We start from the raw sequence: 27,991 nt of genomic DNA on the forward strand, positions 1-27,991 counted from the left end.
GCCGCAGAAACATTGGGTGAGCTAGGGACCGCTGGAGGGGAAACATCTGTGGGCTGGTCCCATATGACATGCTCAAACTTACAGGGAAGCATGCAGACCGTCACCACGGTGGCCTCGAGCCACTCCCGGTAGGTTGGAGAAGGAAGGAGAAGCTGATGTCCAGGGAGAGGACAGCACCCTGCAGAGTCAGGTCTGAGATGCCAGGAGAGGATCTGAACCGGAGTCGGGAGGAGGAGTCCGGGGGAAGAGGCAGGCCCGGTACCCAGACGACATGCGGGGAAACTGACGAGAGTCTGGGCCCCGAGGGAACGCCCTCCGGTCCCGTAAGAGAGGGCCTCCAGCCATGAAGCCTGAACTGAACAATTAGGTGTGACCCTCAAAAGACTGGAAGATATGAGACCACTCATGATCTTCACTGCCAAACATCGGTGTGTATGATTTTGCTCCTAGAAGAGAAGAGGCCGAGATAGGAGCAAACTCTTGTGATTTTTCATTAGATTTCTAGGACATAGCCCCCTGAATTCCTTCATGCAGTTTATTCCGATTAATTAGCTTAATGCATTCATTTAAAGTTTAAATAAAAACGTGTTCAGTGTCACATCTAAGAAATAGATATTTCTGCCAAAAAAAAAAAAACATTACTGCTCACAGAAAATTATGTCTAGAGAGGGCTGCGCTAAGTAGCAGCAGATTGAAATGCAATTTTCTGCTGTCAAACTGAAATGTGCCAGGATTCTAAAGGGAGCATGAGAGGCACCTTCAATTCGTAGCCGGGCCGTTCTTCTAAAGAGCGAAAACTTCACGCAAGCGTCACTCTCTTAGCCTGTAACTGTATTTTATTTTAAGGTTTGCCCCATAAAATGGTATTTGAACTATACGTGCTGATGTGCGGGCATATTTGGCTTAGGCCGTTTTTGTTTATTTTTTTAAGCCTTTAGTTTCCTAGAAAATGCTAGGCAGTGCTTTTCCTCTCTGCAATCTTATCAGTGAATTATAACACTGAACTCACTGGCTGAGATTGCTTTTCCAATCAGATTAGCTTCTTTAGGAAAATAAGAACCAAAAAAGGACAAGTGGATCCATGTCTTCAGCCTGATTTTTGCTGAATCAAAGTCTTTTCCTAAAAGAGCCGGTAGACCCAGGAGAATATTTGCCAACCCTATTTCTGGCACTGCTCGTCCGCACTGCAGAAATGTCCTCAAAACGGCAATGACAGGATTCATTTCTATTTTTATTCTTATAACCAAATGGTGTAGAAGTGTATTTTTGTGCGCATGTATGTGTTTGAATGTGATATTTTGCTAATTGGTTTGGTATAAGGAGCTTTCTAGTTCTATTTTGAATTGTTGTAAAATAGCAGACGTTTATTGAACACCAATTACACGACTGGTAGCCCTGAGCCAAGCATTTTACAGCCATTTCTGACCATCTCCCGGAGCCTGGGAGCTGATGCCCCCCTTGGCCCCATTTTGCAGAGGATGAAACGAGGCACAGTGAGGCCAAACAGCTTGTGCAGGAAGGCTCCCAGAGGTGGGAACGCCAGAGCTCAAAGCCACGTTTGGTGCAGTCCGGGACAGGTGGGTAGCTGGAGAGGAGGGAGGCAGAGACTGTTCTGGTTAATAGTGAAGACGGTTATGGTTAGCATAGTTCAGAGCACTGACCACCTCAGCCACATTGAATTCATTTTACAGAGATACAAGGTGACAGGGGAGTGCGGGGGCAGACCTTCTGGCATCGTGTACAGGCTTCCGTCTGTAACAAGAGAATCCCGCGTTTCTCTCTTCTTTTGCTTGCAACCTGAGCACGCTCCAGTCCTCCTCGTCCTAAGTGCTCTCTCCCGGAGCCAGCCCTTGCTCAGACCCAGAGCGGTCCTGGAGCTGCGCTTTGTGTACAAAGAAGGCTACGTGCGTTTTTGCAGAGCAGGAGATGTTTGGTTCCGCGTTTCTGACCGGACATTTCTCCTAATCAACACCTTGTCTGTGCTGCAGAACACACTACAAACCATGTTTTGTAAAATGAGTCCGGCTCATCCTGTGCAGTCTCTACTGACCAAGGCCGTAGAGCGACCCAGCTTTGCTTCCGTGGCCTGGGGCGGGCTGGGGGGGGATGCCTGTTTCTAGAAGCTCCAAACTCCCTTCCCTCCCCACCCCATAGACAGGGTGCTGAACAATTCCACCCCCCCCCATCCTGGCTGTGATTGGTAAGCAACAGCTACTCCTTCCTAAATGCCTTAGAATATAGATGTGAGCAAAACAAATTAATTTGGACTCTGAGGCTGAGCCCTGACTTTCCAAATCCTCTTCAACAGAATGAACTCAGCATTCGAATGAATAAGGACTTGTACCCTTCTGGCCTGTGTGGGTGTCTGGTATTTAAACCAGTGCTCACAGGGGGCTGGAAATCTGATGATTTAGGTCCTTTCTCATCAGAAATGCCAATATGTAATGAGAAAAGGAAATCCATTTGTCAAGATGTTCTCCCAAGGAAGTGAGATGAAATACGATGAAACCGATCTTTCTAAAAGCCTTCATTAGGCCAGGCAACCCGAAAGCTCATAGCTGAGCACAAGTGCTGGATAGTGTTCCCCTCCCCTGTCCCCCGCCCATGCCTGCTCGCTGCTTTCCAGATGTTCCCCTTTTGCCCAGATGCTGTCTGAGACTGCCTCCGTCTGAACGTTTCCGCAGTCCTCCCGTGACCTCCACGCTCACCTGCTGCCTCGGCCCGGGAGTAACCTTGAGACATGTTCTGCCCCATGTCAGGAGGCACCGACTGGGTCATGCATATCCAGGCACACCCACGTCCGGTCCCGGTGTGCATAACAGATGTGAGGGGACTGTGCTGAATGGATGAGAATTTTTAGTAGTAACAAATAAGCCTTGTCATAGTATTGGTTATTCCCCTGGGGCCGTCACACGCCGTGAGTCATGAGTTCATAAAAATGTGAGTCCCTTCCTCCTGTAAATCTGAAATGTAGCTGCTGCTGACCTCTCCCTGCCACCTGCCCAGTACTTCCAGAAACCTTCACTGCACTTTCTTTGGTTTCAGATCCTGTAGAAGTTATTCATGTGACAAACCCATGTGATGTCTTTAAAAGCACCTGCTACCTGTGGAAGCATCTGATCTCTCTGGAGAGAAGTAACTGCAGAGGGAAGCCATTCAAATGATAACAGTATTCTAAGGGGTGTTTGCTTTCCACTCATTTAGAAAGTTAGGAGAAGCAAGCAAGCTGTACATGAAAAAATGATGCCTATTTTACCCTTTGTGTTTTTTAATAGGTCATGTATGCCCGTAATTACACATTCCAACAGTACAGAGGGTTACTTAGAAAACAGTTGGTCTCCCTCCCACCTCTGCCACCAGCCTTCCTTTGCCAGAAGCAAGTGTGGTAAACTACAACTTGGAGTACAGGCAAAAGCCTCATTTCCACCTTGTCTCTCTCTGTAGAGAGAAATTATCGAAAATTTGGAAATTTTGGAACATGCAAAATCGGAGAAAAGAGTACATGAAACACCGTCTGCCCGACACCCGCCTTCAGCACCTGCCAGCTTGCTGGCACTCCCGTTTCCTCTTGGATTCTTGTTCGGAACTCAAATGGCAGCCCACCCTGCCATCTCTGGCACTCTGGTTATCCCCAGTAGGTGATAACAGGGGGTCCACCTCGTTCTTTTGGCTACTTGTGTTTCACCGTGGAGCCATCCCATAAATAATTTAACCTGTCCTTTACTGAGGGCCACGTGGGTTGTTTCCAATCATTTGCTGCATCAAACAGGCATGTCCTTGGCTGGGGACCTCGGGGCTGTGCAGAGGACGTCTGGGGGTAATGTCCTGGCAACACGATGGCTGTCTGATTAGGTGGAACATTCTGGAAAGGAGTCTTGCTGATTTCTACTTCCCAGCTCCCCACCAACACGGTGTTCAGAGATTTTGCTTATCTTTGCCAATAGGATAGGTAAAAAAATAAATGGTATCTACATTTCTCTTCCCAAAAATGAGCCAGAACCTCTTTTCAAAGGTTTAAGATCCATTTGTCTTTTTTATTAGCTGTCTTTTCGTCTTTTTTTATTAACTGTCTTTTCGTCTCCTCTGCCATCTCATTGTCCTTGTACAAAAGCCTGCCTACCCAAAGAATACAAACGTTTTAGTCTCATTCTTTTCATGATCTTTTTTTTTTTTACACTGAAACATTTGATCCATCTGCCAGTGATTGGTGCATAAAATGAAGTAGGAATCTGACTCCCTTTTTCTAGAAGGCCACCTGAGTAATCCTCAGTCCCGTTTCTTGAGTCTGTACGCTGTTTTGTCCCTTCCCAGCCTGTGTTTTATTAGCATTCTCTGGCTGCTCGGCAGCCCCAGCCCACCCACAGGAGCTGGCTGGGGGCCTTACATGTGACGCGGCCTCCTGGTCCCTGCTCTTTGGCCACAGAAGCGCTACCTTAGTCCCCCCAGCAGATGCCGGACAGCGCACCTGCCTCGTTGGGCTTCATGGTCATTACATGAGAATATCTCATATCACTAGCCTGCTGTGGAATGAGTCTCTGCTAAATGATAGCTATTCGTCTTTCTAATGTCTTCTTTTCCCTTTTATCATCTCCCTCCATCCTTAGGTTTATTTCTCTAACTTCTTAGACCCTTACTTCCTTTCTGTTCATACTTCATTATTTTATGCCTACATTACCAAATAAGCACAGGAGTCTAGGAATTTCCCTCCGAACACTGCATTATCTGTGCTCACTGGTTCTGATTTCTACTGTTCTCAGTATTTACATTTTTAAAATAACCTACACTTTTTTTTTTATTTGGCCCAAAGGTTGAAATTATCTTCCTTTTTGTTGACATGAGTTCTTTTTTTTTTTTACCTTAGTCTTGAAAATGATATATTTTTTTTTATTATGTTAGTCAGCATACAGTACAAACATGAGTGGTGGTGACATGAGTTCTTAAGACATTTTAAACACAGAAGAGTGAAAATAATCTAGAACTCACCCACATTTACACTACACAGAAACAACCCATTGTTATCTCCATGTTTTTCTATGCATGTGTCTATTTAAATCTCAGATATGTGACATGCAGAGTTTCCTTTTTTGAAAAAAAAGGAAAAACCAAGCAGTCCAGACAAAGTCACTGTGATGACCTCAGATGCGATCACTTTTGTAGCTTGGTGTGGATTTTTCTATAAGAACTTTTTCAATATTTTCACGTAGATCTATATTCAATGAATATACAGTATGCCGTGTTTTTCAATTTACATAAATAATATCAAACTACAACTGGCTTCACACAGTTTGCACTTACATTCAACTGTGTTTTACTTTTTTTTATTGAAGGACAGCTAACACAGAACGCTAGATCAGTGCCGGGTGCACAACACGGGGCTCTGACAACTCCATACGTGAGGCTGTGCTCGCAGGTGTCACTCCGTCTGTCACCACACCCCGCCATGACAACAGCATTGACTGTCTTCCCTGTGCTGCGCCTTCCATCCCCATGCTTTATTCATTCCCTAACTGGAAGCCTGTACCCGCCACTCCCCTTCACCCCTTCTCACCCATCCTCCTACCACTCCCCCACTGCAACCACCAGTTTTGCTCTCTGTATTGATGGATTGGTTTCTGCTTGCTTTCGTGTTTTTTTATAATTTTGTATTATGTTATGTTACTCACCATACAGTACATCCCTAGTTTTTGATGTAATGTTCCCTGATTCATTACTTGCGTATAAGATCTGCTTTCTTTATTTGTTCATTTGCTTGGTTTGTTAGGTTACACGTTTAGATTCCACAGGTGAAATCATAGGGTTATTTGTCTTTCTCTGTCTTATTTCGCTTAGCGTAATACCCTCTAGGATCTCATTCATTTTAATGGCTGAGTAATATTCCATCGTGCAGCTACACCAGGTCTTCTTTATCGGTCCATCTGTTGGCCACTGGGCTGCTTCTGTGTCTTGGCTATTGTAAATACCGCGGCAATAAACACGGGGTGCCTAGAGCTTTGCAAATTAGTGTTCTCATTTTCTTTAGGTAAATACCCAGTAGGAGAATTACTGAATCGTATGATATTTCTATTCTCATGTTTTGAGGAACCTCCATACTGTTCCACGGTGACTGCACCCACTTACATCCTCACCCGCAGAGCACGAGGGCTCCATTTTCTCCACATCCTCGCGAACACTTGTTATTGCTTATCTTTTGGATACTAGCCATTCTGACGTGTGACGTGTACCTCACTGTGGTTTTGATTTGCGTTTCCCTGATGATCAGAGATGTTGAGCATCTTTTCATGTGTCTGTTGGTCATCGATAGGTCTTCTTTGGGAAAATGTCTGTTCAAGTCCTCTGCCCATGTTTTAATTGGATTTTTTTGGTGTTGAGTTCTGCAAGTTCTTTGTATATTTTGGTTATAACTCACTCATTATTGGATCTGTCATTTGCAAATATCTTCTCCCATTCAGTAGGTTGCCTTTTCGTTTTGTTCATTCCTTTGCTGTGCAAAGATTTTTGATTCGGCTCTTGTTTCCCTTGCCTACGAAGACATATCTAGAAAAATGTTGCTAAAGCCGAAGTCAAAAGGATTACTGCCTGTGGTCTCTTCTAGGAGTTTCATGATCTCAGGTCTCACGTTTAGGTCTATAACCTATTTTGAGTTTATTTTTGTGTGTAGTGCAAGAAAGTGGTCCAGTTTTCGCAGCACCATTTACTAAGGACACTCGTTTCCTCATCGTATATTCTTGCCTCCTTTGTCATTGATTGACCAGATAAACATGGGTTTGTTTCTGGGCTCTCAGTCCTGTTCCATTGACCATTGTGTCCATTTTGTACCAGTACCATACTGTTTTGATTATTATACCTTGGTAGTATATCTTAAAACCTGGGCTTGTGATACTTCCAGCTTTGTTCTTCTTTCTCAAAATTGCTTTGGCTCATGGGGCCTTCTGTGGTTCCATACAAATTTTAGTGTTATCTGTTCTAGTTTGTGAAAAGTGCTGTTGGTATTTTGATAGGAATTGCATTGAATCTGTAGATTGCTTTGGGTAGTATGGACTTTTTAATATTAGCTCTTCCAATCCATGAGCATGGAATGTCTTTTGATATGTTTGTGTCATCTTCAATTTCTTTCATCAGTGTTTTATAGTTTTCAGAGTACAGGTCTTGCACCCCTTTGGTTAAGCATATTCTTAGTTATTTTATTCTTTCTGATACAATTATGTTTTATTTACTTTTTGTTTCTAGAAATTTTCGTTATTCAGACATGCTGGCTTGTCTTCTGTTTCCGTAAACACAGAAAATGTGTTCATATAATTCCGCAATCTGAAGACTTTGGGTATGTTACTCCTGAGGTTTCTTTCACAGTTCCTTGCTCCTTTGTGTGCTTGGTAATTTTGTCCTGTGAGCTGCTCATTTTTCTGGAAAATTATCTAGAAAACCATCTGGAAGTTCTTTGAGCTCTAGGATGATGGTGCGACCCTCCAGAGAGGACGTATTTTGCCTCTGCCTGGTGCCTGGAGGCAGTACCAGTTTGAGACCCTTCAAAATGGCTTGTGCTGATTGAGCCACTAAGGTGATGTGATCTCAGCTTCAGGTCCTCAAGGGCAATTTGTGGTTAGCAGTTCATTTTCCTACATTGGTCTGCCTAGCCCCAAGGGAACTCTCCTTACAGTCTCCTGGCACTTCTAGAACATTCTTACCTGAGGTATAGTTTGTTGTGGAGTCCAGCTTTATTGGAGAGAGGTTGGGAAGGGAACAATCTATTAAACTTGGGCTGGTGCTGACCTTGGACCCCTGTCTCCCTTACCATGAAAGGGTATCAAAACCAAAACTTAGGTTTCCCTAATTTGCCAAATGTCTTCTCAGCTTCAGTGTACTACCCACCTCTGCCAGATGCTGCTTGCAGTGAGATGTCGACCTGGTATATCTTGCTATCTTGCAGCTCTTTGCTGCTTTAAAGGAAAAAAAAAGTGTGTGTGTGTGTTTTCCAACAATTTCAGCGGTTTTAGAGAGAAAATAGGTCAAAATAACCAGCCTGCCATATGACCAGAAATGGGAGATTCACCTCCCAGCTGGTTAGTTCTGTAGTAGTGTCTCCATTATCATGCTTTGTAACATTCTGTTCTATAGACATAAATGCCACAGTTTGGATAGACGCAGGTCTACACCGAAAAGATTCAATGCTCACAGACAATCTTTTTGCCACGTATTCCTTCCTTGCCTCGCTAGCTGACATCACTCTATTGTACATCCTTCCACAAGAGCGCCACAGAGGTATACTCCCTGAAGCTTTGCGTATTCAAAGACATTTGGCAGTTGCTTTCACTTCTCAGCCACAGTGTGTATATAAAAATAATAGATTACACTTCGTTTTCCCAAAACTCTTACACCTGGGCTTCCTCTGTCTGCCCTGGAACAGATCAGAAGCTGGTTTTTTTCTGCCTTCTGAAGTGATATGATTTGGTCTCCATGCTGTCCAGTAACTTCAGTTGGTTGTGTCTTACTATCGAGTTGATTTCATTTCTCCCAGGGAGACAGGGTGCCCTTCTAATCCATAGATTTGACACTCTCTGTTTCAGGAAAGTTTTTATGAAATAAATGTGGGTATTTCTTCTATCTTCTATCAGATCCCTTAAGTGACACCATTTTTATATATGTTGTGTCACCTTTGCTGTGGTCTTTGTTTTACTGTGGAACTTGTCATCTCCCCCAGCTAGGACCCTCACAGCCCTGTGTTCGGTACTGTTTCCATCCTTGGTTTTCATGGTTTTGAGTTTTGCTGCCTCCCTCTTTCATTTCTGCGGATAGACATTTTTACAGGGTGGGTTCTTTGTTTGCCTTCTTTTTCCCAGGGTGGCCAATTCCTCCTTCAAGGTGGGCAGTTCTTCCGGGAAAACCAGTCACAAGACAGCTGAGGGAAAGGCCAGGCTGGTGCTCAGGGCTCTGAGGGAAGAGGGGTCTGGCCTCCCCTGCTGCCAGCATGGACTCTGCGGGCCCCGGCCCTGCTCCAGGCCAGCACAGATGGCTAGATCTGTCTACACTGCTGCTTGTTCAGCCCGGACATGTCATGGTGTCTGCTTACTCCTCATGCCTGTTTCAAGCAAGGGGGGCTGGGTTTTCCCCTCTCCACTGTCAGGCTGGCATGGCAGGCATCCTGTCCCTTCTCCTGACCTTTCTTCACCCTAGCCTGCTGGACACTTTGCCTCCTTTTTATGTATGTTTGTTTGGGGTTGTAAGTTTTCCTCAAAGATGCAATATTGCTCCTGTATGTGTATTTTCTGTGCTGTTTTCAGGTAGTCTCAGAAGGGTCAAGGTCATCTTACAGGTGCAAGTGTGTTCTTTTAAGAGATTCGTGGAGACCTCTGCTTTTTTGAAGGAAGAATAAAAGAATAAAAATTGCAGCATTTCCCTGAGAACTGGTTATCCTTGGAGTTCTCTTGAAGAGTATTCCTCGCAGAGGCAGAGAGAGGCTGAGTGTGGATGGTGGGGCTGATGGCGCCCCTGGCCCTGCGCGAGCTCGTCAGGGATATCCGCGGCATCCCTGGCATTTTCCTGTGGTAACATCTGACCTTCCTGTGGAGAGCTCTCTGATAAGCAGGCTGCATTTACTCTCGCTTACAAAGAGGTAGATAACGGTTGATGATGGTCAAGGTAGAGGATACTACTTGGATTTAAAATTTTATTCTCAACCCTCTAAAAATATGTAGCTGCTGCTAAAACGTGAGCAGGACATGGACAAATGGGACAGTTCTACTTAATAGCATCTCCCGATTGTCCTCCGATATCTGGAAGTTGAAAAGGGAGAGAGACGGGGGTGTGAATTCTTGATTTTAGTAGGTCTACAGGAAGATTTATTGAGTGTGAACCATCTGGCCTGGAGTCCATTCTCCACTCCATTCTGATGACTCTTTGTGGCCAGGCTGGACTTTCCTGGGAAACCGAGGTTCAGGTTTGCAAAGGCAGCATGAAAAGCAATGCCTGACAGGGTGTGTCCCACCCCTTCCTGCAAGGTCACGACCTGTGCAGCTAGGGCTTCCTCCCACCTGGTTATAGGCTCCCCGTCACCATGCCTGATGTCTCAGAAGGGAGGCTGCACCATCTGTCACTAACTCCACTGTCGTACAGGGCCCGTTTGGGCGTGGCAGGAAGTAGACGTCTCACCTAGGCAGCACCTGTGAGTGTGACCCATTTCACAGAAGATCCCAGGGTCTGAGGTCAGAACTTTCGATCCACATTTCCACTGTTTGGGCTTTGGTCACTATGGTGACCGTACAATTTATCCTTTAAACCAGGACATAGCTGAGCGAGTGGGGATTAATAATTAAACAGGGCCATAAACATAAATTGTGGATGTCCCAGACAAACCAGAATGAACGGCCAAGCTAACTATCTCCTGAGTTTCCGTAATAAATCGCCATGTACTGTGACACATTATAACCGGGACCTCACTTTTTCTCCAGCACTGCAATAAAAACCCGACGTTATCTTTATTACCAAGGGCAGATACTTACTCATTCTTAGCAGCAAAACTAGTATCATTTAGTAATGAATCATTTAAACCTCAAAGCCTTTCAGCTTGATAGGTGCACGCGTTCATTTTTACGTCACACGCTAATACCTTGCTCATAGTTCTCCGCCATCTTCTAGGAAATGGAGCTTGAGTTATTCCCCTGGTTTATTACCCACAGTTTGTTGGTAGGATTGCGGTCCCTTTAGACGGTAAACTCGCTCCCTCACGAATAGCTGTGGGACAGCCGTAGCAGCGGGCACATACTCGTCAGACACCGTGTGCCGGGACCTGTGCGGAGAGCTTTCCAGGTACTAGCTCTGTCCTCACATCAACTTCCTGAGGAAGGTCCTGTTAGCATCCCCCCTCTACAACTTAGAGGCTAAGTAACCCCTGTGTTTGCAGAGCCTGGTTGAATGTCCAAACAGCCTGTCCTCAGTCCGCAGCCTCATAGGCACGTTAGATGGTCTCTATGCCTACTTAGGGCAGTTGCTTTATTTTGTTTCCTTTAATAAGAACTGGTACAGAAACGTCTCTTTGAAGTCTGTCCCTTGGTCAGTGGCCCGTTGCTCGTTGTTTCAACTTGGCATCTTTTCCATCCAGCTGTGGTTTCCAGGCTTGCTTCCTTTGCTTACAAAGATATGTTCGATGGTGATTATACACGTTTGCATTCTTTCAACTGAGTTCCATTTGCAGCGGAAATGTAATTTTAGTGGGGTCAGTACTGTGAGAAATTCAAGTCAAGTGTTTCAGAATCCTCTTGAGTGGTCTTGGAAGTATGGGAGAGCGAGTCCTGTACCAGTGAAGTAGATCTTCCGCTTATTAGGACCTGCTGTCTCCCTGAAGGTTCTAGCACGATTCCCTGTACACTTGCCGTGCAGTCGCGAGTGCCTCTAGGCTCCAGGCACCAGAGAAGAAAGTGTCTTGGCACCTGTGTTCACCGTGGGCCAAGAGGAGAACACGGTCAACACTTAAATGACTTCCCACCCCAGGTCCCCCTCTGTACCCCCTCTTCTCAGGGTAGCCAGGGAAAGGGGCCCCTGAAAACAAGTGACTTGGGGTTTTACTCTTCTGTTTGTTGCTTTTCTTATATTTCCATTAAGCATTTTAAAATTCGTGGCATGAGGAAATGCTGATGGTATCAATAATTTTCTTTAAAGACTTTATTTGAGACAGAGCAGCAGAGGGAAAGGGAGAAGCAGACTCCCCGCTGAGCAGGGAGCCCGATGTGGGGCTGGATCTCAGGACGCTGGGATCATGACCTGAGCTGAAGGCAGATCCTTAACTGACTGAGCCACCCAGGCGCCCCCACGTGCATCATTTTAGGTAGTCTGCATAGCAATGCTCTGAGGTGGCCCTTTTTTCCTCCCATTCTACAGAGGGAGAAATTGAGGTTTAAGCATATCAAGTAAGCAGCACAGTCCCAGAGCATTGGTCTTGATCTAAAGCCCAGTGTAGACTCACTCCCAAGTTCACGCTCTGGTCAATGTGACACGTTTCCATTAGCTTCCTTAGAGTTATGCTTGTCCCTCAACACAGGTTCTTAGAAAATGACCACTAGGAGGAAAACCTATGTGAGTCTGTGATTCTTTGAACTAAGTATGTGGGTAGGTTTTCAGTGCATTTCACCCAGCAGTCCGGATTATCACCGGGTATACGGACACCACCGTGGTGGGGGAAAGATCACTTGTGTTCGCAAATTCATTCGCGGTTGAAGGAATTCTGTTACACAATTCTGGAAATTTAAGATTTTTACCAACTTCTCAATTTTAGGCCTTTACGAATCAAAAGGAAACTTAAGAGCACGGGAGAGCTTACATCCTCCAGGTGGCACCAGCCCGGCAACACCAGTATCCACTGTACCCCAAGGCCTGTGACCAGTGTGGCCCTTGAGTGTCTGTAACCATGGGTGCTATTGATACAGCTTTTAAATGTTAGAGAAAAGGTCGGCAAGACGATTAACAAAGGTCAACAGCTTGTAGGGGGAGAGGATGCGTCCAGAAAGCTTACTCTGGACGTGCAACGCGTGTAGCCTAGCACCTGACCCCAGTCTCCAGTTCCCGCCACTTTGCAGGGGATGCTGGTGGCCCCTGAGGTGAGGGTCTAGCCACAGCCCACAGAGATGGGCGATCCCACGTAATCTTGTGGTTTGTTGCAGGGAACTCGTAAGCCAAACCCCCCTCAGAAGCCTCTGCCTGCGGATCCTTTGAGCAAGACAAGCCGGCTGGCCAGCGCCTCAGCCAGGACCCTGGGGCAGCAGGAGTCCGGGCTCCGCCTGGTGCCCCTCAGGTTAGTGTAACAGCCGAGCCCCTCTCCTTCTCCCCAGAACCACGTGGGGCAGCTGCACAGACCTGTGCTTTCCGGGCCTGTCAGGACATGGGCCGATAGGCTAAGGCCAGGCCTCCTGTAGCCCGGTTCCTGGGACCGGCATACAGAGGTTGCCGAAGCAGACAGGAGCCTCAGCAGGAGGTGGTCACGTGCCTGTAATCCCCAGGATCCCCCGGTGGCTCTTGGCAGGAGCCCCAGTGTCCCCAAGAGAAACCAAGATCAAGTAGCACTAGATCATGAGTCTGGGAAAAGCTGTGGCTCTTGAGCGGGGCCAGGCCCTGTCCCCCAAAGAGGGGGAGACAAACGGCCGCCAAGTGGTGTCATCCTGTCAGGGCTGAACGTACCTCCAGCACCACCGGAAGTCTTCAGAAGCTCTGCCCCAGGCCCGGGGTCCCAGATGACTGAGGGAGGTGGTACAATGGGGAGCTTCTCCCTCAAACTGACAAAAGGAATCCCCTTTTGAGACTGTCCCCCAGCTGTGGTCATCGCTTACCCTGTCCCGGAGGACGAGGAAGGCGGACTCCTGACACGGGGGGTTCGCCGGCCGTGTGCCGGGGCTGGCCCACACTGGGTTTGAGAGCTATTCACTTTCCAGGGATTTTGCGAGCTAGGTGTTAAACCGAGCCACTATTATATAAACTCCTAATGAGACAAGTTATGTGCAAAACATAAAATACTCAAAACTCCTTTTTTACGTGTTACTGTTACCTATGCTCTGGAGGTTACACGCAGCTATTTCTGTAGGTGGGAAAGGCCGTGGCCGGGGGCCAGCGCCTCCCTGCTCGTGCAGCCAGAAGATTTACACCCTGGAACCAGACAAAGGCTACAGGTCGCCCCCCCTCCCTCCCCGCAATGGGTAGGTTAAGCCCGAAGCCAAAACACCCTTCTGACACGCATACCCCCTTGGCAGGAAGCTTGCTGTAGGAGTTTCAAAGAACCAAAGGTAGAGGGTCGGCCAGGCCCTGGGTTCAATAATTCAGTGTCTCCAACGGGGAAGACACACATTCGTGATGTCATTACAGCTTTTGGGAAAAATGTTTGGCCTGCGAGAGAGCGAGCGGCCTCATAAATCCCAGAGATAACGCCGGGCAAGGGGCAGAACAGTGGTTTCGTTCCCGACTGCATAAACACAGAAAGATTACAGAGCATCCTAATTATGTCACCGGGGTTCGTATGGCAGTCTGAAAGTTGCTTTCCTAGTTCAAAAGCTGGACACGATGAGGGGAAGGCCCTTTTGAAGTGCCATCAAGCCATGGCCGGTCGTTCCCCCTGCCGGCCGCTGACACCGGTGCAAGCTGGTGTTGGTCTTGCTCTCGAAGAACTCGTTTTTGAGGGATCCCCCGTGCCGGCTCTGCTCCTTGGATGAGCACAGGCTAATCCGGTCACCGCAGGCACACTGTGGAGAAACGACACATGCTGTCAGTGTAGACGCACTCGGGATGGGGACCACTTAGAGCCCCAAATGCCAAGCAGCCCAGGGCCTTTTCCCATTGAGGCATCCATACGGACACGTACGGCCACGACGGATGTATGGAGGGCAGTGAAACTCATCACTAAAATTTGTCTCCTCTATTTTCCGCGTGGCTCCTAGAAAATGTTCGATGACCTACGTGGCTCCCATTTTTTTTCTAGTGAGTGGGCAGGGTTCTAGAATCAGCTTGCAGAGAGGAGGCAGAGCTCTGGCGAGGGCTCCTCCAGCGGCCAGCTGGCCTGAGCGGCCGGCAGTCCCCTAGGGGACGCACAACCCTGCCACACGCCAGAGCCGTCTCCAGCCCTCAGCAGCGGGGCTGGTCTGATCCTGAAGGCCCGGCGGGGCAGGAGACGACACCGACCGCGGACGTCCATACCTGCAGAAACCGCTTTCAGGGGCTCCGTCTACAATTTTGTTTTCTCTTCTCTTGCCGCAGACCCGTCCCCAAACACCCACACCAAGTGCCCAGACCCCCCCACACCGCCTACACGAAGTGAGAAGCAAGTCGACACCTTTTTTTCGACAGTGAAGACAGAAGTTTGCACTATCGTTCGACTCCAGTGGGAGTTCGTTTTTTTGTACCAACTTTAATTTTTTTTTGAAATGTTTAAAACACCATTATTCTCGGAACTTCGAGCTACTGCCGTCGGTGCTGTGCTGTGGTGCTCTGTATACTTGCTCAGGTATTTGTAAATTATTAATTTATGCGGAATGCTGGCCCCAGTGCGGTGCGCTGTGGGAGGCATTTTTACCATCACTGAGTTTTCCATGGAAGGAAGGCTTGTGTGCTTTCAATAGTTAGTGAACTTGAAATATCATGCTTTATGGGATTCTGGACAGGAGGTTTACTTTTTGATCAAGGCTTTATTGGAAGAACGGTTCCCCAACTATCCACGGCTGTGATTACGGCACGGACCCAGCTCAGGAGACCCCAAGTAGAACCTTGAGTGATTCTCTGGGACCCCTGATCTCAGCCCAGAGCCAGGGGCTTCCCGTCCAGGCTGGGCTGGCTTTCAGTGAGACCCTGGGCCTTGTGGCAGCTCACAGGCCAGCCCGCCCCCGGCCACACCGTGAAGCTCCAGGGTAGCAGGGAAGGCTCGAACACAAGGCCAGGCAGAAACTTGACCTTGAGCTCCTAGGCCGTGAGCACATGAGAGAGCAGGCAAAGACCCTTGCTTTACAGAAACACTGCCCTTCGCACGCCGCTGACATCAGCACCTTACTGCGATGGGGAAGGGTGGTGTTTGTCCAAGCAGGCTACTGCCCAGGCGCTGCAGACCTGCATCCCTCTGTACTGTTTGGAGCTAAGCAAATTACCACCTTGTCTCCTCAACTATAGTACAACGGTTCTGTGTTCAGACAGATAGAGGCGGCTTTCCGTGGGACCGTAACTATTTTCAGATGTTATCCAGTAACCAGAGCTAGTGAATCAAGGCTGTAGATAAAAATCTCGTATTATTGCAAAGTTCAGCTTACTAAAAATTAGGCAGATTCCCTGTGCCCACAAAAACTACAGTCAAATGGAATGTTATGTGACAGGCTGTGTCTGCCATCAAGTTACTACTCAGTTATTCGGGGGGGGGGGGATTCTATTTTTCCAGCTTGGCTGTGGGAATCTCTAAAAGATATTTTTAGCGTAAGGTCTGAATTCTTTTTTTTTTTTTAAACACTTGCAACCTACCTGTTGTGTGTCCCAGAATGTGATAAGGAAATCCATTTCCTAATCCGAAATATTCATGAAATGCGGTCTTGGGCAGCAGCCCCTTCAACCTTTTACTCTTCAAATGTCTGGGGAGCCGTTTTCACAAGGATATCTACTAACAGCACGAAAATTACAAAAATACTCAGACAAGGTAAAATGCCATTACGCCTCTGTCTTCTGGTGGGGTCATATGTGACTCGTTTTCCCATTAGAAGGCAGATGACAACAGTTCCGTAATTCACTCTGTGTTTTATGATAAAGACTTTAGCTGGGGTCAGTTCACCGGTTTTTCTACACCTTGAAGCAGAGACACACAAAATATACCAAGAATCGGTTTGCCTTCCAGAAAACAAGACTGCATTTAACTCTCCCCGTGTTCCCCACTGTATCCAGGCAACGTAGTACTCACGATCGCGGATAAACTAAACGAATCCATGTCAAATACACAAAAGGGAGCCCAGTTCTACTACATTCCAAGTCGATAGCATGCATCTGTGTATCACACACCCCTTAATTTCTTCAAAAGGCAAAGCCATGTTAGAAAGTATTACTGCTGACGAAAACCTACAGAATTACTGAAACTGATAGCACATTTGGTAACTGTATCAAGGCCAAAACACATGCTGTTGAAAAGTTTACAGAATTTTTATGGTGCATTATGTGGGTATTGTCTTTACAGATGCCCAAATCCTTAGATCTGTCATTTTAGCCCCTCCTCCTATTGTGAGGAGGAGGATGTGAAGTTTGTGTCTTTTTTTTTTTTTTTTTTTTTTTTTTTTTTTTGTCTGTCCTTAGTTAGAATTGCTGTGCTTCCGTTTCAGAGAACCAGGAATAGTTTGGTATTAAAAAAGGTTAACGCCGTGATCTTACACGATGTCAGCAGTGGCCACGTAGGGCTGCAGCTGATGACCCGTTCCTCTCTCTACAGTACGAACTGCTTTTGTAGAGCCATACAAGTTATTTCTGGATGAGAACATGTTTAAACCTAACGTCCCCTGACTGACAAATATACAGATATTAAGGGAACAATACTTCCAAGATGCAGAACCTATCAAATGAGGCATTTTAGCAATAAGTTCCATTTTAATCTAACTTAGGAAAAGAACCAAGAGCCAGGGGTTTTTTTGAGGGGGTGGGCAGGGAGCTGTACCTCTCCCTTTTTATATCCTTATAGATAGAAACAAAAAGCAATACTTATATTTCCATAGCCGTCTATATTTTTTAAAGTTTTATAGGCATGAATAAGGGTTGGTTTGAGTTTATAAGGCCATCACTGAGAAATTGAACGTGTCCAGACTCAAAGTAGGTCCTGAGGGTAGTCACTTTTCTTCCCCCTGTCTTGTTAGAGTTGTAGGTTACATGACCCCACTTACTGGGAAGTATAGGGCTAACCTTCCAGGCATTCTCTTTAAAAGTTTATCTCCTGAATTTTTTTGGTAACAGTTTGTTTTCCTGACACATGGAATCAGATGTGTAGCAACCAAGAGAAACAATGCATAACATTTTCCATTGTCAAAATATGCATACAGAGGTCACACTTCCCAGTGTGAATTTTTCCAGCTTACACATGTGGGATGACATCACAGAAACCACAAAAGCAACAAATTAAGCTACATGAGAATAAATACTCCTGACTGGTCTCCGAGGGGACATTTTTATGCCTTCTTATTACGAATTCTCAGGCTAAAACCATAGGCCATTGTTCTCTGGCAAATCGATACAACACATCACTGTATCCCCTCGAAGAAAAACAACGAAAACTCGGATCAGCGTCAAGCTGCTCCTAGGCGTCTGCGATCGCCCCTGGTGCTGCAGCGAGCCCGGTGCGGGGCCAGCTAGATCGCCCGGGCACCCTCCGGCCATCTCTCCATTGACGTTTACTGAGCATTCTGAGCCGATGTGACCCTGACAACTAAAAGGGTGAGATGCCTGGGCAGCTGGGCTGGCTCTTTCTCACGCAACCTGACCCCTGGTGAGGCTGATTTCATTGAAAACTTCTGCAGTGGAGGGCTCCCTTTGCTTCTGGAAGCAGCAAGCCCATTGCAGACTCGCTCTGGAGCTCCTTCCTCCCTATCAATAGGACCCCAGCTAACCACAAGTGACCCAAACAGGATAATGACCTTCCCCAGAAGTGTCACCGTGCCAGTGCTGAGCCCCGGGTGTGACATCATACACGAGGGCTAGCAGGTGGGGGACGCTGCGGCTGCCATCTTTTCTCCTGCCCACCACCGTAGAGGCCTGCCCCAGGCCGCTACAGTTACTACCCCCCCACGACTCAGGATCAGGCCCATACACACGTCTGGACTCGGGCAGCTGAGGCTACCACGTCTGTTTGCCTCTTCTAGCCCAGAGGGCAGTCCCGTCTCCACACAAACCCAGTGCTGATGCCCCTCCCGTGTGACCAGTCTGCCTTCAGAGCAACTACAGGTCGGCCCAAGGCGGGGCTGCGGCAGGGTGTTTCTACCCCCACCAGCCCAGCCACTGGACGCCCAAAGCCCACCCTTGTCCAGAGTGGTGGCTCCGAGCAGGCCCACCCGCTACACCCCAGCTTTGACTCCAGTAGCGTCCCTCCCACAGGCACATCACCCCCTAGAAAATCAGTTTATCCACGATGGCACAAGTCTCGACTCACTCTACAGGTCCGGTTGACATCTCTTCCTTTAAAACCTATTTGGAAACTCCGATAGTGATATAAGTTACACGCTAAGAAAGATTCGTGAGCCCCAGGCTAAGAACCATTTCTGTGCAGTGAGGTTGCTTCCAGAAGCCATTTATTTACCTAGACACAGATGGAAATCCCCTCTTTACTCTTGGGACAGCAGTGGCCGCTGACAGCCCAGCCATAAGAGCCTGTTTCATGGGAGAAAAACTAGGAGACAAAACACTGCATATAAAATTGTTATAACATTCAATAATGGGTAGTGATAGCCTGGAGATTTACCACACAGTGAAAGGAATTCTCAGTGGGATTCAGCTTTTCCAGGTCGAATATTCTGGAACCCATCCTGATTTTCCACATCATCTGCAAAATAAAACAAAAAAAACATGTCTTAGGCTCCCCCTGTGAGTCTCCTTCCAGAAAATAATTTATTCAGGCCTCAATTTAAGCACAGTTTAAATCCAGACAAAACAATAGATAGCTGGTGATCTTTTTAGTTTCACAAAGAAGTGGAAAGACATCGATGTGCGTGGCCTATAAGCAAGCACGTAAGTAGGGCAGTGAAAGAAAAAGAAATGTTTCAAATTAGAAAGACAGAAACTCCTCTAAGAGTCCAAGGCAGGACGAGGAATGGCAGAGCTAGTGGTTCTCTTTTACTTTCTATCAAATTGGGAGGTTTTAGGGAAGACCCATGGTTTGAGCGTGTGTGGCAACTGTTGTTACGTAAATCTCTTGGACACTTGGCTTCAAGCCACTCAGCACAGTGCAGTTACAGCTACCAAACAGACCAGTTCCTTCAGTTCATCATGCTTCGTCCACTTATGCTTCAGTTTGCTAAGGTTTTTTTCCACATACCTTTTATGTTACAGCCTGTTACTTCTGTACACAATTCTCATATTGGGGTTCTACAGGTAACAACCTGCTATTTCCGTAGAGAAAGCCATTGTTAAGAATATTATATCCAATAAATGGTATACAGGAAAACATACAGATGTGTCTCATTCATTACTGACGATGTTACAAAAATGGGAAAAAGGAAACCTCTTATCTGTATCTCACCCATTTATAGAGGCACAAGGAAGATCTGGAACAGTCCATAAGAAACTAAAAAGAGTGGTGGTCAGGGGCCAGGTGCTGCCAGTCCACTCGAACCAGTCAGATGATGGCACAGGAAAGAAGGTGCCTTTTAACATATGCAAAGGAGGGGGCAGAAAGGGGGGAGGGGGAGACCAGATACTTGTTTTGAACAATGTAAATGTATAACCTATCCAAATCGTTTTTTTGAAAACTCACCTTAGAGAGAAATTCAAAAAAGCAAGCATGCAGGGGTAGAAACATGGATATCAGATTTCTCCAGAATGAAAATCTTGAGTGTAGTGGAAAGTTATACAGATTTTTGAAAAACAGAATCCAACTTCATAAAGAACTACAGAAAATACAAAGAAAAATAGATATATAGAATGGTAACAAAGGGTCTTTATTCTTACCACCTTCAACCCATGTTAAAGCAAGTAGGCAAAAAATAAGTACCTGGAAGACCCCAGTCATAACATACTACATGCTGGCTAAAGGAACGTAATAAAATAACCATCAAAATGGATATGTATCAATTTGAGATACTTAAAACATACAGAATATGCCTCCTTTCAAAGTGCCTCTGAAAAAGAGAACTATATCTATCATTGTCTATATTAAGCCACAAAGTAAAATTCCAAATGGTACAATAAACCATGGGTTGTGTCTTTGGGAAAATTCACACACAAGTCAAATCACTAATCTCACTAAGGAAAAAAGATGAAAAGCACGAACACAAAGTGTGTGACCCTACCGAGTCCAGGGGTCCACGGTAACCCCGTGAGGTGGCTCAGGAATGTAAGGATGGTTCGATATTTTAAAATCTACTCATTCAGGTCACCAAATTGACAGATTTTCAGGAGATATGCCATATGAGGTTTACCAGACACACTGAAAAGACATTTGAGAAAATTCTGTATCTATTCCTGAGTTTTTAAAGATCTGAAGAAGGCCAGAAACCACAGGACTCGAGAGATGCGAATGTCATTTGTGGAAAATTAAACTCACAAACCCATGGCAAGACCTTCTGAGCAGTCCTTGTTGGCTAAGTTGCATTGCAATAGCTTACACCACGAGAGGGTTCTTTCTTACTCACACGTCACATCGGTCCGGGGGGAGCTCTGGCTCTTCGTGGGGCCCCAGGCTGATGGAGAGCCTCCTCCTGGTCTTGGGGCAGAAGGAAGAGAGATGTGGGGATTCTTAAAACTTTCACTCAGAAGGGCAGGAGCCATTTCCATTACCATTTCATTGACCAAAGTCACCCCATTACATGGCCAAGGCTTCCATCAGGAGGATGGGATGACGTCGCCAGGATTTTGTCGATGAGAAGGGACGTGTACTCTCGCCACAGAGGGGGCCTGTGAATGGGATCTACAATGGACTGAGGAATGAAATTAAGGTGAAGGTCAACGTTGATCATGGGAGGGAAAGGGCTGTGGCAAGTTGGGACTACACTCTGATTTTGAGAGAGATTTAAAAAGTTAATCTAGCAAATTTAAAGGAATATGCGTTTGTACAAAAGGCAAAACACTCATGAAACGGCTGAAGAGGGGACCATCTATGACCCGCAGATCCAAGTCCTGAGATGGGTGTTCTAGAAACTGTACGGAATAAAGCTGAGAATTGCCAACATCAATAAAATCGACTGCACTTTTGTCTCTGTGCCCTTCTCCCCCCCAAAAAACTTTGGAGCTTTAATTACCTTTTAATCAGGCTTTCCTTTAATTGGACCTTTGTAGCTGGTCTTCTCCTGGGGCCGCATTAACCCGCTTGTCTCTGGAGACACAAAATGCTTGCGGTCTGCTCGCTCGCTTGGCTGGTGTTCGCGTGTGTCTGCCGAGTTCAGGCTCCCGCACACATGTGTGTAAGCGCCCCCCCCCCCGGCAGGCCTAGCTGTGCTTAATGCCCACGTGTCTTCCCACTGTGCGATCGGCATCACAAACCCCTGCTCTGGAGGCCGACTTCCACACGCTTCTCTTAGGCACGGTCGCCAACGTGCCAGCAGGCGAGGTCTTGCGTTGTCAGGGCGCGAGGACGCGCAGACACGTCCTCAGACAGGTCTGTTCTAGGAAGACTGACCCTCCACCAGACACCACTAATAGAGCAGAATCGGAGTCTGGAAATATGTATTTGTTTTTTTATATATACTTTGATGTGAGGCCAACAGCTGAGGAGAAAACTTCTCACGTGGCCTCCTGGGCTTTCAGGAGCGTCGCTCCAGAAGGGAACACCAGGCTGACAACACGGCCTGGAAGGCCTGGAAGGCCTGGAGTGGGGAGGGGAGGTCATAACTGAAAACACACGCGGGGAAGACTTTCCACCAGGTCCCGGAGTGGCTCGGAGGACAGCTCGGGGGGCAGGAGCGGGAAGGGGGGATCCGTCCGTCTGTGCAGCTCCCGTGCAGAAATGTTTGCTCTCGTGTCCAACTCCAAAGGCACAAGTGCAAGAAAACATCCCCACGCGGCGGACGCCCAATGACGACACCGCAGGCGCACGCGCTTAGGTAAAAAAAAGATGTATTTCAAAGCGGGAACAGTTGTACGTTACAAAAGTCACCGTGAATCTTCAACTAAATAAATAATCTAACGTATAGCCTCAAAGATGCGGAATTTCATCTCTAGCTCAACGGTCGGGTTTTGACTTTGGTCGCTTGGGCTTTTGAAGTCACTAGCGCCCTGGTCAGCGGGCAGACTACTTCTTTGCCATTTGGGTTCTTCTCCTTTCTTCTAATAAGGAGACCACATGCTAGATAAACAGAAACAGGTGAATGTCATCCAAGGTTTGAGGTTATTTTAAAGTACCACAAAATTAGCCTTGAAAATCAGAAAGAACATCCCCACCTGTCTGTCAAAAACTCTGGCCATTTCTAGGACACCTTTGCCGAACTGAAAGTGAAAACAACAAAAATTATATGTATATTGTATATACATACACACACACAATTATATACAATTAACACAATATATAATTATATACAATATACAATATATATATTCTTTCTCCTCCAGGGAAGGCTTTAGATAAAGATTGAGTTCCTTACCTCATTTTTTACACTTGCATCTGCCCCTTTGTCAAGAAGTAACTGGACTAACTCCTCGTGATTATTTAACACGGCCACCTAAGAAACAGAAGACAGTGGGGTGTGAGCGAGTCTACCCTCCCCAGAGAGCGGTGGCCGTTGACCAGGGTGGACCCCGTGCAGGTGGGCCTGGGTAATCGGCCAGAGGCTTTCTCCAGAAGGCAGAGCCGGCCAGGCCACTGTGGCTTTGCAGGACAGATGCGTGCTCTGTTCTGCAGCAGTGCCGAGTGCAACGAAAAGGGAAGTAGAGCCTGCCCTCCTCCGCACTACGGTGACGTGAGAAGCGCCAGGCCAGACCAGCACAAGAAAGCAGTGCATGCTTTGTTTGAACAGATCTGTTTAGGATGCTGCAGTGGCCCAGGGGACTGGGGCTGGTAATCCTTAAAGAAATAGTTGTAAAAAGGACGAAAATATTGTAGTGACATTGTCACGCCTTTATTAACAGGCCAGTGGGGAACAGGCCTCCTACACAGCCGAATTCCCGAGAACTGCCTAATTGCAGAACAGCCTGACCTTAATTCCACACGCAAAGCCAGGCCGTGCTCTGCAGAGACGCATACCATGAGCGGGGTCTTTCCGTCTTTATCTTTCATGTTCACGTCCGCGCCAGCTTCGATCAGCACGGAGGCTACGCTCTGGTTTCCTGAGACTGCAGAGACTCTCATGAGTGGGGTCCATCCTGAGCCCGTGTCCACAGCGTCTACCTTTATGCCAGAGGAAGAGCTGCTCTTAGTCCAGTGTCTTTTTCCTTGAAAGTAGTCACAGAAACTTACAAAGTAAGGAACGTTTACTTGCCCGAACGCCCCTGAGCTGGAGAGCCCATGAGGACTGAGACTCGGTAAGGACTGAGGGAACTGTGCTAACGTAACTCACGTTCACGTGCAGTGAGAAGCTGTGGTAGGACTTTACGGGGTGCTGAGAGGCCCCAGGACATCCCGCTGACATCTTCATGAACACTTTGTTCAAACTGGTTGAAAGATGGGGGCGCCTGGGGGGCTCAGTCAGGGAAGCATCTGCCTTTGGCTCAGATCATGATCCCAGGGTCCTGCATTGGGGTCCCTGCTCAGCGGGGAGTCTGGCCCTCTGCCCCTCCCACCACTCTTGCTCTCTCTTTCTCTCTAATAAATAAAATCTTTTTTTAAAAAAAAATGGTTGAAAAATGGGATAGAGAAGTAACCACTCTACTCTTAGCTCCATGTGAAGTCCTGACCTTATTTTCTCTTGACTGACTTTCCTCGCCTTTTTTTTTTTTTAAGTTTACTTTGTTTACCTGGAAGTATCTCTGTAAGCAGCTTTCTGGAATAAGACAGTAATACATAGACACACCCTTACACTTATCAATACGGGTTAATTTTAAGCAGGAGAACTACAGGTAGAAACAACACAAAGCAACCAGATTTACTACATAAATTCCAATCTGAAAAGTTAGCCAACCTAATACCTTCTCCAGACTTAATCCGACTAGTAATAAGATGGCCATTTCCCCAGAATCCAGTGATTGAGAGCTCTCAAGGTCATGTTTTAAAAGCCACATTCTAGATAAGAATATGTAAGCGTTACCTCCCCCAGTTCCGGTGAAGCCTCGCCAATCCACGAAGAGTGAAACCAAAGTTAATATATGTGCGTACACACACACACACACACACACACACACACACACACACACACACAAACCACACACCTAATTCTGTTACGGAAGAATTACTCAGACATCTTAGTAAAACACCAGACTGGAGGAACAAACCAGGAACTGCCAGAAAGTCCCTGGGATGTTTCGGGTTATTTATATGTATGAGATTATCCACGCAATGTTGTTAGGATTTGCAGTTCTTTCCCATGCAAATAACAACAAAGCTCTGAGCAGCAGATTCCATCATGTTTAAATGATAAAATCATCGCCTTGTTTTACATGGCGCTTTATGCCATCTTTGGTAAACTTTCACCCCCATTTTCTCTTTTGGGTCTGAGGGTTAAATGGGGTTGATGCTTTTATTACTGGTCTACAGGTGATTAAACCAAATCTCAGAGAAGTCAAATGCCTTTCCTGAGGTCACGCGGCTCGTTAAATGTAGAGACGGTCCCCCCATGAAAGTAGGAAATCATTACATTCAAGAATGGTGACCACAATGCCCTGCTTGGCTCCCAGATCCCAACTATCGTCACCCAAACATGGGGTGGCCCCTGTGCCAAGAGCATGGAGGCCCTCCTGTTGACATCCTCTGCCGGCCACCAGCCGACCACCCACACCGGAATCTTCAGTGGCAACATCCACGTAGCTCCAGTGCTACAGAAGTAGATAGAATTTACCCACAAATAAATGTGCTCCTATCTGAAGCCCAGAAAGTCTGTTTCCAAAATTACAGTATTTATTAAGTTCGTGGCAGAGACCTGCCCTTCTTTCAGCAAAGGTCAACCTTCATTTTTAACTATGGACTTTTACTGGGACCAAAGCATGAGCAGAGTTCATCCTACACCAAAGACGACGACTGGGGCTGTCACCACCACACAGGCAGGTGGCACCCCCGCCCTACACCGAGGCCCACATGCTAACCCTTCCGACCTCTTGCGCGTGTTTTCTAAAAGAAAGAAAACAAGAAATGTAGTAAAAGGGAATTATCTTAACCACTGAGGTTTTTCCTTCAAAGGGCCCTTCCTTCAGCCCTCTGTAGGCAGCAGCGGGAACCAGGGAGACCCCACGATTCATTGAGGGAAAGCCTTGCTTTCCCTCAGTCACGCTTCAGAGACAAGCTAGAACAAATCTGCTAACATCTTCCAGGAGACACGACTCTTCTCAATTTGAGTTTATTTTCCAGGTCATCAGTTTAATTTCTCCATACTCTACACCATCTGGCAATCTCAATTAGGATAGCATTTTGTTTACCATTCCTTATTTCCATGCCTTGAAATTTTTATTTAACTTCTTTCGAGTCTTGAACTAAAGTTCTCAAAGTTATCAGCCATTACCATAATTGAGCTAATTCTGTTTACTCATCTTCAAACAGCTACCAAAGTCCAAACAACGCCAGTTCTATTTGCAAAATCAAATCTGTACTGTCTGATAACCCGAGACCAGAAGGGAACCCACACGCCTGCTTCAAGGTAAAGGCACAAGGAGCTGAAATGCTCTGTTTGTGATATGGTCAGTTTGCTCTTGGGAAAGGGTTTGTAATGGCTAATCTTTAAAGCAAACCATGAATAAAACAGTCTCATTCTAAGAGCAGTAAGAAGCACTATGGTTCTAAGAGTTCTTGACGTCTTGTGTCTCCAAGACCTAAGCTAGTGTCCGGTACATGGCAGGTGCTCAGGAAAGCTTTGTGGACAGATTGACCAAAGAGACAATGAGTGAATGAACACAGGAATAAACAAAGTACAAGCACCATCAGGTCCGGCTCTGGATTCAGCAATTTTTTTTTCCTACACAAGATAAAGCTCCATGACAGTCTGAAGCCTCACTATCATATCAATTCTATAATGACCTTTTTTCCCAGGACTTCAGGAACTTTCTTACTGGTAAGTCAGAGAACTTTCTGCAGCATTCCTAAGTTCAGCTAATCAAAGGCATCCACGTAAGACTCTGCTTCTCCTAAACCCCGTGGAATGGCACTGCAAGGTCTTAATGACGCGTGGGGCTGAGAAGGAAGATCCCGTACCTCACAGCCGTCTTTTATCATCCACTCAATCACATTGCAGTGGCCTCCATCTGCAGCCCAGTGCAGAGCCGTGCAGCCTCCTAGGTCTCGGGTCTCCCAGGAAGCGCCGTGTTTTCGGAGATATTTCACAACGTCTAGGTGTCCCGCGTAGCATGCAAGCATCAAACTGCAACATAGGGAAGCAGCAACAATAGCTCTAAGAACAGTCACCAAACTCAGGTCCCTGTCTCACCCTGCCTGGTTGAAACCAAGAAATCCTAACGGGAGTGGGAAAGTCACGAAAATCATTCATATGAAATGCTGTGGCCATCAACGGACGGACGGATAACCAAAATGTGGCATATCCATATGAAGGAATATTCTTTGGCCATAAAAAGGAAAAAGAAATACTGATATTATGCCACAACATGAATGAACCTTAAAACATCACGCTAAATAAAAGAAGCTGGACACAAAAGGCTACATGTTGCAGGATTCCGCTTACATGAAATGCCCAGAACAGGCAAATCCATGGCAACAGAACTGGCAGGTTAGCGGTTTCCAGGGGCTGGGGGAGAAGAAACGGGGAGGGCCCGCCGGTGAGCGCAGGGCTTCTTTCTGGGCTGATCAACAACGTTCTGGAATTCGACAGCAGTGTCAGTTGTACGACATTGTTAATATATTCTTTAAGTGCCGAATTTTAAAGGAGTATGTGAATTATATCTCGATTAAAAAAAGGAATCACTGTAACTGAGTAAAATATTGGATTTGAAAACATCCATGAGTCTATGAAGATATTCAAAGAAGATGGAGGGGAGAAAAATTCTCACTTGACATTATTATAGATGGCTATTAAGCCAATTCCATACTCTTAGTATTTAAAGAAAATGATTAAACATTTACTCTGCCTTTATGGAATAAAATGTAGTCCATCCTTAATGGATGAGGGAAAGCCCTTTTCATCGGAGCCTGCCAACTAATCAATATGGAAGAAACTATGGAATTAGAAAATCACACTTCTGCAATTCCCAATTAAATAACTGATCCAGGCAAGGACCATCAGTGGATGCTAAAATTATTGGGCAAAAGGTTAACGGAGAACAGGATATTCACACCATGATCACCCCATAGTTATTTGCTAATTTCAGTGGGAAACTGTATCTTTACGAAGGAGACATTTAGCGGCCACACTCCAACCAAATGATCAAACCTAGACTCACCAACTGTGGGACAACATGCATTCCNNNGCTGGATCCAGCCTGGAGCCATACCACCAGCTCGGAAGTGTTCTTGCTAAAAATGTTAGCTTGCTTCGAATCAAGCCTTTAGACCGAATCGTTACTTTCTTGGCAATAAAGGGACAAATGACCAAGTGAAACACCGCCTCCACAACTAGGAGACAATTAGGCAACTCAAGAACAGAGGGCATTCTATAGGATAATTGGTCTGGTCTCCTCAAAAAGAAGTCAATTCTGGGAGAAAAAAATATTTAAACCAAAATAATGGATGGAGGACGAGTCTAGAATAAAAGAGACTAAACAGAACCACCAGATACAATGT

General features: G+C 46.4%; 2 protein-coding genes and 1 long non-coding RNA gene across 3 annotated transcripts in view; 1 reads left to right on the forward strand and 2 right to left on the reverse strand.

The window, feature by feature from the left end:
• ADAM12 (ADAM metallopeptidase domain 12) overlaps nt 1-15,864 on the forward strand; it is a 338,285-nt gene extending 322,421 nt beyond the window's left edge. The window contains exons 22-23 of the mRNA XM_040624298.1: nt 12,648-12,778; nt 14,725-15,864. Of these exons, the coding sequence (XP_040480232.1) occupies nt 12,648-12,778; nt 14,725-14,785 (192 nt within the window). The 3' untranslated portion in view covers nt 14,786-15,864. The remainder of the gene's footprint in view (nt 1-12,647; nt 12,779-14,724) is intronic.
• Nucleotides 15,865-15,871: 7 nt separating this feature from the next.
• LOC121101230 lies at nt 15,872-21,858 on the reverse strand. The gene is made up of 3 exons (XR_005833193.1): nt 21,426-21,858; nt 20,820-20,890; nt 15,872-20,075 (listed from the first exon to the last, which is right to left on the reverse strand). It is a non-coding gene; the product is annotated as an uncharacterized LOC121101230 (long non-coding RNA).
• Nucleotides 21,859-21,947: 89 nt separating this feature from the next.
• FANK1 (fibronectin type III and ankyrin repeat domains 1) overlaps nt 21,948-27,991 on the reverse strand; it is a 103,883-nt gene continuing 97,839 nt past the window's right edge. The window contains exons 7-11 of the mRNA XM_040624176.1: nt 26,453-26,618; nt 23,363-23,506; nt 22,764-22,841; nt 22,564-22,608; nt 21,948-22,468 (exon numbers count right to left, since the gene is read on the reverse strand). Coding sequence (XP_040480110.1) covers nt 22,415-22,468; nt 22,564-22,608; nt 22,764-22,841; nt 23,363-23,506; nt 26,453-26,618 — 487 coding nt within the window. The 3' untranslated portion in view covers nt 21,948-22,414. The remainder of the gene's footprint in view (nt 22,469-22,563; nt 22,609-22,763; nt 22,842-23,362; nt 23,507-26,452; nt 26,619-27,991) is intronic.

This window comes from Ursus maritimus, unplaced genomic scaffold (genome assembly GCF_017311325.1).
Source record: "Ursus maritimus isolate PB19 unplaced genomic scaffold, ASM1731132v1 scaffold_7, whole genome shotgun sequence".
Lineage (NCBI taxonomy): Eukaryota > Metazoa > Chordata > Mammalia > Carnivora > Ursidae > Ursus > Ursus maritimus.